Source organism: Vitis riparia, chromosome 13 (genome assembly GCF_004353265.1).
Source record: "Vitis riparia cultivar Riparia Gloire de Montpellier isolate 1030 chromosome 13, EGFV_Vit.rip_1.0, whole genome shotgun sequence".
Lineage (NCBI taxonomy): Eukaryota > Viridiplantae > Streptophyta > Magnoliopsida > Vitales > Vitaceae > Vitis > Vitis riparia.
Window position 1 is genome coordinate 21,454,150 of NC_048443.1, and position 15,714 is coordinate 21,469,863.

The window sequence follows — 15,714 nt, forward strand, 5'->3', positions numbered from 1 at the left end:
GGAGAAGTTAAAAGGGTTTGTTTGGTACTACTTTCAAGAACTGTTTTATGTTTTTAAAAATAAAAAACACAAAAAATTTATTTGAGTATGTTTTTTATTTTTTGTGTTTTTTGTATTCTCAAAAATCACTTTTTTGAGAATAATAAAAAGATGTTTTCATTATTTTTTTACTATTCAAAGAATAGATTGTTTTTATGTTTTCTTTTTCTTCTTTTTGTGTTTTCTTAGCTGTTTTTTGTGTTTTCACAAATGTGAACTCCACTTAACCACTACACCCTTACCCACAAACTCTTTTTTCTTCCTTAAATTATTGAAAATATATGGTAACAAAGTTATCATTTGTTTTAAAAAATTATAACTGATGTAAAAATTTTAAAATTGAATAATTTTTTTTAATTTAAATAAATTGTGCATATAAAAATTATTTATATATTTATAATATCAAGTTAATGGAATAAAACACTTTATTAATTAAAAAAAAATAACTTTCAAACATGTTTTTAGTTTTATTTATTCTAAAAAACTTTTTTATTAACTCAACCAAACATGTTTTTTTTCTTTTTTGAGAACAAAAACCGTTTTTCAGAATTCAGTTCCCAAATACAATTTTTTTTTTTCCAAAACATAAAAAACTGTTTTCTAAAATAGTTTTAAAAAACAACAACCAAACAAGTCCTAATGCTCTTGTCACCTAATACTATACCGACTTCATACACACAGCATGACCCATGTCTTGGACCAAAGGCATAGTCCGGTCAAACTTATACCCTTCATTATTTACTTATCACCTTGGCCAACCTAGAGCAAGCTATAAGATGCGCGGGATCCTTACCTTGTCACTACTAACTAGACCCATTCGAGACATTTTCAAGCAATGAGGCAACATAGTGACAACAAAGAGAGTTTGTTCCTTATCTATCAAAAAAAAAGAGAGAGTTTGTTCCTTGCCCTACCAAGCCTAGACTTGGCCTCAAAGTAATAAAGAAAATTCAAGTGTCATTATATATAAATACAACCACACACTCGTTTTGGTAGAACTTTTTTTTTGTAGACAAAGAGGACCATTAGATTAAAACACGCCAAAAAACAAGGGGTGCTCTTTATGTACACAGGTTGTATACAAAGAAGACCCAAAACAAGGCAACAAAAGGAAGATAAAGCCTAAGAAGGATTAGTTAAACAACAACTCGATCACCCAACAATTCTGAAAAGAGAGATAGTCCAAGTCCAAGTCCAAAAATTGTTGAGACCATTCAAGCAGGGACCGAAGAAAGAGTTTCCTCAAGCTCGTATCTGACATCTCTTCCTCTTGGAAGATTCTTCGATTTCGCTCTCCCCAAATACACCAAAACAGACAAATAGACATCATTTTCCAAACTACACTCCTTTTCTTCCCTAGACCTTTTATTTTCCATTCAAGAAGCAAATTTCTCATTGAATCCGGGAGCACCCACACCACCCCAAACGAAGAAAACAACAAATTCCAAAGATCCCTTGTCTTACCACAATGAATTAGGATGTGGTTCGTCGTTTCCTCATTTAGGTAGAACTGATTCATTGCATTCATGATGTGAAAGTAAAATTGAAGGGAACTATATTCTTCCTCTTTATTATTTTTAGATAATACTAAATATTATTTTATTCTAATCAAATACATTGTTTTTTAACTATCTTCAAATAATGAACCATATGATTCTTATCTGACCGATCGAGTATGTTTAGTCTTATACTAAAAAAAGAAAAAAAAAATTAGGAAATAATTTTTTATGTTTGATTTTATTATGAAAAATATTTAAAAGTCAAATATAATTAAAATTAATTAGAAGTTTATATATTTTTAAATTATTTAATTTTTATATAAAAGAATTAAGGAACTTTTTAACTTTTATTCAAATTCCCGTAGACAAATTTATATTTCAGCTAAATGGACAATGGTAGGCGGCATGATTTCTGAGCCCATTGGTGGCCGGCCCATTGGGCCTCTTTTGTCCGACTCATGTCCTTAAACCCCGTTTCAAGAACTGTACATCCCGCGCACACCTGGACCAATTGGAAATGGGATGGTTAGCTCATAGCTGCGTGGGTATAGTAGGGTTCTGATAATCCACACTCCCTTCTCCCTCTCCCTCTCCCTCTCCCTAAACACACAGGTAACATTCTCTCTTTGCTGGTATGGGTTTTTGCCATTTGTTCTGTACAAGTGCTTTGAATTTCACTGTAACCATTAGAGAATGTGTTTCCCTTTGGACTGTCATTTTTTTCTGTCTTTGAATGTTTTTTTCGTTATGCTCCGTTTGGCTGATGAGGAAATGCACTAAAGGGAAAGCAATTGAAGTTTCGAAGTTTGGAAGGTGCGATTTCCAGCCACCAAAACAGCTATAAATGTGAGAATGAGAATTTCGTTCTCTTCTCTGTTTTCTCAGCAGCCAAACGGGGGATTCGCATATTCTGAATTTGGTTGTTGGGTTGCTTATTTTCTTGATGGAGATTCCTTCGGTAGCTAGGAGTATCTTTATGCATTTTGGGATAGAAATTGGAGGATTATTTTCACGGAAGCGATATTCTTGAGGCGCTGTTTGCCTCATGAAAAATGGAATGTATTGTATTTGTAGCTCTAAGCTTGTTACTTTTTATACGAAAGCTATTAATTTTTCAAAATGATGGAGAATGGCACAATTTTTTTTCTTAAAAATTTTATGAGTTTCTAGCCCAGAAATGAGCTCACTGTTCTCATCTCAGTCATGTTATATGTATATGTGAGGGCTTTGGCATCAATATTCTCATATCCTACATACAGAACAACTTATAGAAGTATTTAAAGAAAAGGAACTCTGGGGAACAGCTGATAGTGCTGAAGTCTGAAGACGAATTTAGAGTTGTAAAAAAATCATGGCAAACTTCTTAATTAAAGACCATGAGAAAACCAAAGAAGGAGCATTATTGCCAACACTTCCACTGAGAATTTTATGTTTGTTTTATTTAATTTTTTTTATTGCCTATCTCCATTGAGGATTGCTTAAGTTACAAAAATCGTCAGTTTCCTTCCCCTTTTAAGAAAATAGCTCCTGGGATGAGGTTCCTAAGCTATTACCCATTTTTTTTTTGCTTGTGTGCAATTCATTTTTATGTTGAAGCTTCTTGTTTCTGGTGATCGGACCCTGCCTAATGAGTTTTGCATAACAATTTAATCCTGGGCTAGTGGATCATCTTCTAGTTGCAGTAGGATATTTTGCCTAATAACGAAATATTGTTTATAGAGATTATCCACTTATGAATTTATGGGAGTGATGGAAGTTTGCTTGTGCAATCTTAGGCATACCTACTTATTAACATATATAAAAAAAACAGCTATTTCCCCTATTCATGACCAAAATTTTGGATGGTTACATATTGTAAGCGATACATCTTAACTTAAAGAGCCTAATTCCCAACTACCTGGTGTTTTTCACCAACTATCTTTTTTAGAGCCCTGTCCTTCCTTTTATGGGGCTTCTTTTCTCACATCCTTATTGGATTGAACCACATTCTTTGCAACCTTTTCTTTTTGTTCCTTTTCTGCTTTATCAATTACAGGTGCTTGTATTGAAGGTAGCTGTACTCAATATCATTGATTTATTTGTAGAAATTTTGTATTTACGTTATATTTTATACCTAGTTGTTGGGGAAGTGATTCTTTTGAAGTTGAAATTTATTAAAGAGTCTTCATCTCTCTAACACACAGAAGTATAGGGGAAGTCTTTTGTGCCCTCGAGTCATATGCAACTATACAAAACACTGGAAGTGCCAAAAATGTTCCCTATAGAAGGATGCTTCCATTATTCCTTGAATCAAACTACCAAGCAATGGTTCTTACATCAAACTAGCAACCAATGAAAACACACACACAAACAAGTGCAAGAATGAGGGAAGTCCTATGTGCCATTGAGTCATATGCAACTACACAAACACTTGAAGTTCCAAAGAATGTTCCCAAGAGCAAGATGCTTCAATTATTCTTTACATGAAACTACCAACCAATGAAAAGATCAATAGTTGGAATAGAAACTTCAAGTGTGCACCCTAAAATGAGAAAAAGGTAAGAGGAGAGAGAGTGAGAAGGAAGGGAGCTTCTCCCCATGAGCTCATATGTTGATAATCTAGATTTCTAATTTATGTTTGACATGTGATTTTGGAGAGGATGGGGGCAGTTGCTGAATGCATGGCCAAATCTTTGACTTCAATCTTTAGATGTTGCACTGTTCTAACTACTTCTAATTCAGATTTGTTATGATGTGCCGTTGAATTTATGTTCCATTAGTTTCTTTTACATTTTATTTGCCTAACTGGTGGCATACTGTTGTATTTGTTGTACAAAAAGCAGTAAAATCTGTCATCAGTGGCTTTCATTATACATTTCTTGAGGCAAGTATTGCATTAGATGATCTTTCCCATTTAGTGATTATCTTGTAGAGATCATGTCCTTTACTACTTGATATGAATGTTATTTGAATGTAATAAAGAATACAACTGGGATACAGAGTAACCTTATTATGATAACCTGTTGAATAATATTGGGTCTCCAATTTGGTCCTTTTTGATGATTACCAGGTTGGTCTGCAGGGATCCATCCTTTGAGTCTTTGAAACTTACCTAGATTTTTTCAAATGAAAATTTCCCTTAATATCGGTTTGTATTTCTATGGGTTGTCTTGTCACTGATGGATTGCAAAAAGTACATTTCTATTTATAAGAAATCAAGAACTTGATTCATAAAGGACTTAAGTTGATTATGTTACATGCAGCTTTGTATCCTAAAATCTGGTGAACTTTCTGAACATTATGCATGCTATAAAAGGTGGATGGGTTGGGCAAACTTTTGCCCTAGCTAAGGGGAATGATTCAGGAAGGAGAAAGTCTCGAATTCGCCGGTCAAAAGAGGAGAGGAAGGAAATGGTGGAATCCTTTATAAAGAAGTAATTGCAATACACTTCCTCCTGTATTTTGATATCTTCGCCAGTCATTATTGCCCTAACTGAATTTTGTGTTCTCTCTCTTTCATTTTAATCTTTTGTCATTCTGTTATATGGTGTGACTGTGAACATGTGTATCTGTATCCATTGAGAAATACCATATCAACATCAGGTGAGCAATACCACTTTTACTTATGTACCTATAAATCAACTGTGAAAATGACTCTTGCGATCTGCTAGATGAGTTTTTTTATGAATTTTTGAGAATAATAGGTAGTTGGTGGAGTTGTTAGATTCATATAGTAGGGTTTGACAGAAAATATTTTTGGCCATCATTTTCACTTTAAAATAAAAACCAGGATTAAAAGAGAAACTTCTTCTTGAGTTCAACTTCTTGGCAAGATAATTTTTATCCTCATGCAGTCTGTCTGTTCCTATGTTCTCTAGAACTAAAGGCAGATTTCTCCCTTTTGCAAATGAGTGGGTCCATCCATCTGGTTCAAATGCCTTAGTAACCTTTCATGACATTATTGCTCAATTCTGTAGCTCAACTGATTAGCATCCTGCCTCATTTAGAAATGGTTTTTATCTATGGTTGCTGCGCATACTGCATATACTACACACATGCATGCACAAAGACTATCGAGAATACATTGTTAATGTGCTGATATGGTGATGACCATGATGTTATAACTTTGAAGATAGTAAGTGCAGGATATGTTGTTGGATATTTGTTTGTTATTTATGAGAAAAAGAATTAGTTGGCCCAGTGATTAGACCAATAATTCTTTTTTTCAATTGAATTGTTTTAACTGAAGCTGAAATTCATGCTATGATTTGCTAATTACACTTCTCTCTATTCATTGATTTCACTGTTAAACTCTATTTGATTTTCTGTTTTCCAAATTCTCATCAAAGTAGCTAGCTGCAATTTAGATATCACTTGTTTGGTGTACTTGCTTTTAGATATCAGAAATCAAATGATGGCAATTTCCCATCACTCAATCTTACACACAAGGAAGTTGGTGGGTCTTTCTACACAGTGCGAGAGATTGTCCGAGAGATTATCCAAGAAAATAGAGTGCTGGGTCCTGCTAAGTTGACCCCAGAAGAGCAGCACATAGTTGAGTTATCTGAGCAATATCCTCTTGGATCAATTTCCTTAGAACCTCAAGTTCACCTGTCATCATCAGTTGAAACTGATTCAGTACCCGACCATCATCAGATTAGGAGTGAAGAACTGGTTCTGGATTCTAGTAGAAAATACACTGGATCTGAACATCACATATTTGACAATGGGTGGATCATTAATGGGAGTCATATGGAAAAGAAAAATGAAGAATCTGACATGCCAATATATGCAGAGTTGGAAGTTGCTGAAACTTCAGGGGCAAAGAATGCTCTTTTAGAAGAAGTAGAAGTAACTGCTGCTAAAGTGACGGATATAGCAGCAGATGTAGTGGTAGAGACGTTTCCATTAAGGTCTTTTACTAAGCCATCTTACAGCTTGGATGGGGAGCTAGGTGAAGCAAGCATTATGACTGGAATTTTGGAAGAAAAGGAAACAGAGAAAGTGGAAACAGAAACAGGAAAAAGTTCTGTATTGGATGGAAAGAATTCAGTAGAGGACCCTTTTGGTTTGGTGGATGAGAAAGCAGTCACAAGCCCCGGAGGTTCATTGTTGGAAATGAACTCTGGTTTGATTGATGAGGAAGCAGTTAAAAATGTTGCAGATCCATTGTTGGAAAGCTCCAATATCACTTCAATCAACAAAGATGTTGTGCATGATGATCAGGATGGCACTATTCTTGAAGTTAAAACATCTCATGGTGACTGCTTATCATCAGACACATTTGAGCAAAGCCAGGAGATTGCTGAAAATAAGGTAATTAATAAAAATGGAACTTGTGTGTGTGTGTGACTTCTGGATGCACTAATGCGCACTTTCAAGTGTGCTAGGCTTTCCCTTAATGCTTCAATCTAATTGGGGCATTGGTTCTTCAAATTTGCAAGATGACCCCCTAAATCAAGTCTGGTTTGAATTTGAATGGAACTCTTCACTGAATATGATTTTAGCACAATTTGCATTTGTAACACCCTTTAATAGTTTATAGTTGTTTCTGTTGGAAAATTGTAAAGGATTTAGAGCCAATCTTCTACAAAGTAATCTACTTTGCCTTCTTAGAAATTGTTCGATCGGATTGAGTCCTTACTGTGACCTAATGATTGAATGCCATCTTTTTTTTGACATACACACATGGACATCAATATAGTCTCAAATTCATCCTTTACAATTTTCATCTGATGATTGAATTATGCAAACAGTTCTAGATCTTTGCTTCTATCCAAACATTATGGCAAACAAGATCTAACCGATCTTGTCCATGAGGATTCATGACAGCACCTCATGCTTCTTTGGGTCCTATCTCTCTGATTCTGTGTTTGTGCCTGTGGATAAATGTTACATGTTTATGGCTCTGTTCTGGTGTCAACCACAATGATCTTAACAACCCCAATCCTGCTCTGCCCATGTTACCTCACTTCTGAAAGACTAACTTTTGCTTCTATTTGGCCTGAATTTGTCTCTTGATTAGATGGTAAGTATCCACTCATTGGAATTCTTCCCTTTTAGAAAAATTATTGCATTTAACAAATGAGAGATAAAACATATTCTGAACAAATATGATTAATTAGATGGTGACTTGAAATGAATATATGAGATGTGCATCTCTGTTTCTTGAATATGTATGGGATGAATTTGTGCTTGAAAGTGCTGTTTAATGTGCTTTTGCAGAATTTAGATTCTCCAAATGGCATCTATAGCGAGAATATGACTGGGTCTAGTACCAGCAGTGCCTGTAGTGAGACCATTTCTGAAGAGGCAATTGTGATTGAAAAGAAACCCAATATTGAAGATGGTAGCATCCCCCAGAAAGGAAGCAGTCCAACTCTAGACAGAATTAATCTGTAAGGACCATGTTCTAACCTTGTCATTCTGAGATTCAAAAATACCCATCCTTATTTTCTTTAAGGTGTCTTCACTGAGGGAGATTCTCCTGCGATAACTAACTGGTACTTTATGTGTTTGTAGTGAATCATGGGAAGGAGCATCCAAGAAATCTACAGAGCCAGAAACTAACCCATTTCTGGCATTCATTAAGGCATTTGTAGCTGGCTTTGTGAAGTTTTGGTCTGAGTAAAATTTTCCCATTTATTTTCTTTAGTTTCGATGCCCCAGATGAAAGGTTTAGAACCTGCCAATGGAAGGGGCATGATTTGGTTGAGTCTTTGCTCATATCAGAGAATGTAGTTGTTCTTAGTGTGTCTTGTCATTTCTTTATCTTTTATTTTTCCAGTAATTTTTTGTGGAACACTCTCTTTGTTGTGCATGATTCAGAAAGTTTGGCATTGCTGAATATTTCACCGACTAGTGTTTGAAGGGACTAATCCTCCATATTTGAAAAGCTGGAGAAAGAGGTTGGGCATCGAGTCCTTTTCTGCAACGCTCTGTTTCTGGAGCTTAGGCTACCAATGGGCTAACCTTTATGCAGATATATGAGTTCTGAAAAGTCTTTTTCTTATATAAATTACAAAAGCACTTAAAAGCGCTTACCAACAAAATTATTGCAATGCATACCAACTACACACGTGCATTTAATATCATTAATAACCCGTACCATCTATTCACGAGGACGAGATGATGAGGTTGGTGGAATAGAGACTGAAGAAGCTAGTAAAGATGTGGAGGTTGTTGTTTTGATAGTGATGAGGAGGATGGTGGTGAAGCTGTTTGATGCTCATGTTGTTATATAAGTTGTATGTTCCTCGTATGCTTATCCACATGAAGGTAAAAGTTAGCCCTGATTAGTAGCTACTTTTTAAAATAGTTTTAAAACAGAAAATATAATATATAATGTTTTCTCGAAACATATTTTGTTTTTAATTATTTTCACTTGTTTTTTTATCGATTGTTTTAAACTCTCTAATGTTTGTTTGACCTTTTCTATTTTGTAATCTTTTCAACAACCATGTCGATATCATCGGTGTCAATGAGAATCAACTCAATCATCAATGAAAGACAATTAGGTACGCTCTTAACAATCATATTCTTATCTTTCAATGTCAATTTTGGGTCGAACATCTAGTACCACATGCCAATTAGGATCTTCTAGGTTCTTATATTAGAAAGCTTGTGTAGCATGAGTTTGAAAGAATGAATGAACTTTTCTCGAATAACTTAAAGCTACTCACATTAGATGGATTTACCATCCTAAAATTTGATTCCTTATCAATGTGAACGCTTTGTTGCGTTAGTTTAACTCAATCGCACTTAAATAAAATAGGTTTGTATCTTCCATGATACGCCAATTGGATGATATCCTTAAGAACTCTATAACATATCATAGATTAATCAATTAGAGATTCGTCTTTAGGAATACAAAGTACTAAGAATCTTTGGATACACTCGACTCCAATGCATGTACATATAAAGTTGGAAATATAATTTGTCAGAAAATGCCTTAAATTCTCTTTTGAGTTAATTTGTAAATTTGATATTCTTCTTATTAGGATGTATTCTTCTTAGAGATTGTTATATTATTATTAAGAAAATATCATATTGTGAATTTTTGTGAAATAGATACTTTATTATGATTTTATTTTATTTTTTGTAAGAATGGATATTTTTAATAATTAGGCAATTAGTTTCATAGATGAAATATTCCTATATATGTAATGATAAAAAATATAAGAAAGATCTTGATTAAAAGAAAAAATCATTCTTAGGTAAAATTTGGGCTGGTTTAAAAGTTCTAAGATTATAATCTCCTTGAACAATGGTAGAAGTTCTTCTTTCTCTTCACTTATGAATACAAGCTTTAGGATGAACCGCGTAAATTATTATATGCTTTTGTACATTTTCTCTTTTTATTCTTATATTTTCTTTTACATATTGTTATTCTTTGTCTTAGTTTTTTTTCACACCAAACTACTATCAAAGTTTCTATTAGCACAAGAAGTGATATCAAAGTTTAAGTTAACGTTTTTGGAAGAGTAAAACAAAGAGGATTATAATAAGAATTTTGGTTGAAAGTAATCTCAATTGTTCTCTCATTAGAATGTGATAAAAGAAATATGTATTTCATTATTAGGAAAGTTATTGTAATATTAGATTTTCTTATAAATAAAAAAAAGAAGAAAAATTATTAGTAATGTATCTATAAATATTCTATAGGCCATGAGTGAAAATGTTACAAGATGGAAATAGGTTTGTGAAAATTATACATAATAGAAAGAAATGTGAGGATGAGTGAGAGACATTTAACGGAGCAAGAGTATGCGACACATAGTTTAAGGTGTAGTGCCTTAACATAGGATGTATATAGAGACCCTATGTTATGACACTATTGAGCCTTGAAATATTCCAATGAATACAACTATTAAGCCTTAAAAAATCTGATGGAATATAAGATGTTTTAAGGCTCAATAGTTCTATCTATTTTTTCCTTTCTCTATTTTCTATAATATTTTTTTTATGGCATAGTGAAATAATTCTTTTTCATCTATGGATATAGGCATTGTTGATTGAAACACATGAAAACCTCTATGTCTTTGTGTGTGGATATTTTTTGTCTTTGTTATTTCTATCCTCCATGATATTCTCAATTTCTATTTTGTTTTCCAATCCTACCACGGATTATTATATCTTCTAGAGATATGGATTTGCTTTTGTACTTCATAGTGCTTTTATAACCTTTTCAAGACTCAAGCAAAGTCTCAATGAGATATCTAACACCATAAAGTTAAGGTACTTCAATGTGCTCATTTTGTAGATCACTGGATAAGACATGGTATACATGGATTCTATTCTTAGTAATCTAGAAACTTCTGAAGTTTCTGATGACATATTTTTGGGTTCTTGCATTTGGGATATGTTGTTCATTTGGTTTCTCCCATGTCTTTCGTATCTTTTATGAACGACTCATTTGATAAGATACTCAAGATCACATAGAAAACTTAATGCAATGATACTATCCTGATAGATTTTATGAGCGGAAGAGGTAGTAGAAAACATGTCTTCATTTTTTGGCAAAAGTATAGGAACAGAACTCCAATGGCTGAGGGCAATAACAGGCCTGGATTTGGGCCTCAATAAAAGCATAGAGTTTAATTGGGCCCAACCAGGGTTACCCAATTGGGCTCATGCAATCTTCTCATATCAAGCACCCACTAATGAGGATGAATCTTCAAGATATATATCAAGAAAATGAATTAGTATTAATTATAATTAAAATAGGATTAATTTTACTTAGAATTAAATTAGGATTAATATTTGTTGGAGTGTAATTAGGATTAGCTAGTTGAGTTATAATATAATTAGAATTTAAGTCATAATAGGTTATTAGAATCTTAATAGATTTTGGATGTTATAATTAGAATTAGAATCATAATATGTTATTAGAGTCCTACTAGACTTTGAATTTCTTAGAGAAGTCTATAAATAGGCATTAATGTAAATAAAAGAAATGAATTTGATGAATAATATTATACTTTCTTTCATTGCAAGGTTGCAATCTTCGTCTTAGTGAGACTTTAAGGTTTTCCATATTTTCTTCATTGTTTCTTCTTTTTCTTTATTTCTTATCTTATAATTTTCTCTACCATAAAATTTATTTTCTATTCAAAATAAAACCCTAGCCCACCTACCCTTAAGTGTAGGCAACCATGTTAGGGTTGTCTTACATCACCCATATTTTTATTTTTATTTTTATTTTTATTATCAACAAATACACGAAATAAATGAGGATAAGGTGGTTGCCCTTGGCACTACTCCACCTCACTTATCAAATTAATCCAAGTTACATCCGACATCCTAACAACTAAAGCACGGAATGATATCAAATAAATAATTATTGTGTTCATGATTTCATCCTAATTATTACTTTCCATTCCATTGTATGCATCCCCTCACTCCCTTACTAAATTATTGCAACCCATCCCATTTGGTAGTATTATTGACCATTACAGTGTATTGGTAGCTATTAGATTGTAGTTATTGCAGGCTACTCCATCTAACTTGTCAAATCATTAATGTGACATGCTCATCCTAAGAGCTAGAGCCCATTTCTTGTCAACATCAATCTACACCATAACATATACAAGCTTTAATCTAAATTTTACTTTTTACCTTCCAACTAACAAGAAAAAACATAATCTCATAGGAGCATTATTTCGACATGTATATCATGTTTCATAACATCTTTCTGCAATCTTATATCTGCACATTTAGAGATAAAAAGAATGAAAAAATTTGAATTCATATTTATGATCTGCTGTCAAATCTAACTTTGATATCATATTAAACAATCGATTTTCTTAAAACCTTAAATTTGTAGGATTTGAACTTAATACGCATATCACTCTTTAATACTTCATTCTCGTTTTAATTTAGTTGTTGGAGTGTCTCCAATATTTGTTTATTGCAAAAATCTTACTCTCCTTTATTCATTTTTTTTTTGGCTTATTAATAAGGAAAATTTGAGATATTGAAGAGCCACCAACCGAAGTACTATCAATCTCCACCACTTAGCACATATGAAAAATTCGAAGTAATTAGATGAAGGTATAAGAATCAAGACCAAGATACACAACAATTTATAAATACATTGCTCGTGTTTTTTTGGTAGATACTTCTTTGATATTATAGTCGAACCCCATTGACGAAAAATCACATGAATCGTTTCCCAAAGAAAAGTTGAAAATAACCCTAACCATTTTTTCTAACCTTGAGTGCATTCAAAACGATTAAAACATCTATTCAATGTTTTGGCCAACAATTCAAACTATGAACACATTTTTATACACGTACCGGAGGTGGCGATGTATCATCCACAGCTCACCTATTGACTTTCCGGTACGCATACACATCATACATTATCCAATTCAATAGTTGTCATTTCCCTTTTTCCTTTCAAAGACCCCCCTCGTAGGCCTGTTACACGCCTGCTATGAAATATGTCTCCACCAACTCATCAACTCCTTTCTTAACGCCGTTCAGCTACTACTATAATTGTTTCTAAATTTTACCACGTCGTACCACATTGAAGCTCCTCCCTTTCCATGCAGTGCCATAAAAGGACGACTTTCAGAGGGGACCTTGTGGAGGTTGTGATTCCATGAATGCTCTTAATAATTTGTGTATACTTAGCTTTTATAGTTTGCAGGTAATTTCATAAAGTTAGAGTAAATATTTTGTACCATTACCAACAACTTCAATGGGGTTAGATTTCATGCCACTGTGAATTGGATTGTATAAAATAATCCAAGAAAAAAAATCATTTCTTTGATGACGAATTTCTCCTTTTGCATGCATTCCTTCGAGATATGATGATACCAAATAATCATAATTAAAAAAGGACACAAAAAATTGGAATTTATAATGTGAAATTGATAGTCAGGCAATCTCTACAAGAGAAGTGACCAATACATTGATACGTAGTGTCAGAATCCAATGAACTGTCCTTGCTTTTTTGATGAGCTACTTGGACTTATTTGATGGATACCCAAAAGGCATGTCTCCCATTCCGGCTAATTATCAACCCAAAATCTCTCCACTTTTTTATTTATTATTTGGGTTAAATCCATTTTATCCTGTTCATCTTTTATGGGTTTTATACTTTGCCTTATCATATTCATAATTCAATCTTTTACCCTTAAACTTATTTAAAAAGTTGATAAATAATTTGTTAAGTAGATGAATAGGACTAAAATGTAAAGAAAAATTATTGAAATGAAAAAAAAAACATTTATTACTTAAGTTTGAGGTTACCGCATTTCATAGTTTCATGTGAAAATCATGAGTAATCACGTAAATATCTCTCTAAAATAAAATAAAATAAATCATAATTGTTGGTTATTACATATTAAAGGTATTTAGGAAATTTCACTTTAACGTTGTTAATTGAAAGTTGTTTTTACCCAATTTTGTACTGATGTTAGAATCAAAGTACAAAAAAGATCAATCTCTTTTGTAATTGAGAGTAAAATGTTGGTATTTAATAAATTTAGAAGGTAAAATATTAAGTTATGTTTGGTAATTATTTTTAAAAATAGTTCTGAAAAATAGTTTTTAAGAATAATTTTTAAAATCTGTTATATGATTTTTACAGAATAAAAATTTGTTTGGAAATTTGAAATATTTTTAACCTATTTTTAATATTTTTAAATATGTTTTAAAAATAATTTTTATATCTAAAACTTTATTTTTAATCATTTTATATGTTTGCATAATTATTTTTTAAAACAACTTAAACAAAATAATTAAAGACAATTAAAAATAACTAATAGATGTTTTATGAAAAAATATATATATTTTTTTGTTTTTGAAATTAGAAAATAGAAAACAATTTTTAATTGTTAAATATGTTTTTTAATTTTTTTTTATAAATAAATAATTGTTATAAAAAACAATTACCAAACAAAGGTAATGGGAGGATAAAGTATATATTTTGCACACACTATGGTATACGCAGTGGCACTATGTGTACCATGTGGTATCAAGCAAAATTTAGCTGCCATCCATGCACTAAATACCTTGGAAATTCTAGGGGTGTGTGCTCCTTGGAAATTCTATTTCCAATACACAAATTTATATTCTAACGTAAATAAATAATAGTTACCTATACACAAAATAATTATAAATCCTGGTGAGGCCCATGCTAGGGCCATAACGGAGACGTGACAAAAGTAGTAAGAAACATTATAGTAAAATTTGTTTAAGAAAGGTATATGTATATGGAGAAACATGGGTTACATTAGATTACATGGTTAGTATCTTTCTTCATATTTTGGCTACCTCATCCCCAGCATTGAAAGCAAAACACAATGTGATATGTCTATTGATTATTGCAAAATCCAATTTTTTTAAAACCATTTTCACAAGCTTCCATTCTATGATTCTAAGCACTCATGATGAGCTTATGACTTATGGGGATGTCTAATATTACCCAACGAACATGACATTGAAAGAGCCCTTTCTTCAAATAATGGACCTTCATACCATCTTATCTTTGCCATGCACCTCAATTGTGTATGAAATTCATCACCATGAACCTAATTGTTAGAAAAAATTAGCTAATTTAATCTAAGGTAATCACCCTAGAGATGGTAAATAGTGTGATGATTTCTTTAAAAAAATTTAAATTATGTGGATGTAAGAGATAATTATATGAAAATATATAATAAAAAAATAGGGAAGAGAAAATGCAAACACAAGATTTTTATAGTGGTCTGACGCAACCCGATCTACCTCCACTCTCTTCTAACTTCAATCCTAAGTTTGAGGTTCCACTAATTTAAGGCTTTCAAACCAAATTTCCAAGCAATATAATTAAATTATGGTTTCAATCCACCCTTTTGGATTTTTGGCTCCAAGCACCGTTTACAATCTCCAAGAGATACCTCACTCTTGAACAACCCCTCAAGTGATACCCTCCACTTAAGACTTCCTAAGTAATACCTTATACTTAAACTTTTTTTCTCAAAGATTTGCAAATGATAGGAAATAATCTCACAAAATCCTAATACAAAAATTAGGCTCAAATGATACAAAATAAACTAAGATTGAAAGATACACTAATGATATGCAAGTTTTAAAACAATAATGTACTAAAAAAACACTCTCCCAACACTCAAATATATGCAAGAAATATTTAAGAAGGTTAAACTCTTGAAACAATGATGATTAAAGTCTTTTTATAAAGCAAAAA

At 32.4% G+C, this 15,714-nt stretch overlaps 1 protein-coding gene across 2 annotated transcripts; it reads left to right on the plus strand.

The window, feature by feature from the left end:
- Positions 1–2,046: 2,046 nt before the first annotated feature.
- Positions 2,047–8,451, plus strand: LOC117929327. 2 transcript variants are annotated; one of them, XM_034849612.1, is made up of 5 exons: positions 2,047–2,150; positions 4,781–4,951; positions 5,915–6,833; positions 7,743–7,915; positions 8,040–8,451. In XM_034849612.1, the coding sequence occupies exons 2-5, from the start codon at positions 4,818–4,820 to the stop codon at positions 8,146–8,148; spliced, it is 1,335 nt and encodes a 444-aa protein (XP_034705503.1). In that variant the 5' UTR covers positions 2,047–2,150; positions 4,781–4,817; the 3' UTR covers positions 8,149–8,451. The 2 variants fall into 2 exon arrangements, with proteins under 2 accessions (XP_034705503.1, XP_034705504.1); XM_034849613.1 differs by lacking the exon at positions 2,047–2,150 and adding an exon at positions 3,719–4,075.
- The last annotated feature ends 7,263 nt before the right edge of the window (positions 8,452–15,714 follow it).

What these genes read in the sequence shown, in the direction of transcription:
- LOC117929327 (XM_034849612.1), top strand. Translation starts at nt 4,818, where the DNA reads ATGCATGCTATAAAAGGTGGATGGGTTGGGCAAACTTTTGCCCTAGCT. An exon ending in GTGGAATCCTTTATAAAGAA is followed by an intron (nt 4,952 to 5,914) that starts GTAATTGCAATA and finishes ACTTGCTTTTAG; the next exon opens with ATATCAGAAATCAAATGATG. An exon ending in AGGAGATTGCTGAAAATAAG is followed by an intron (nt 6,834 to 7,742) that starts GTAATTAATAAA and finishes GTGCTTTTGCAG; the next exon opens with AATTTAGATTCTCCAAATGG.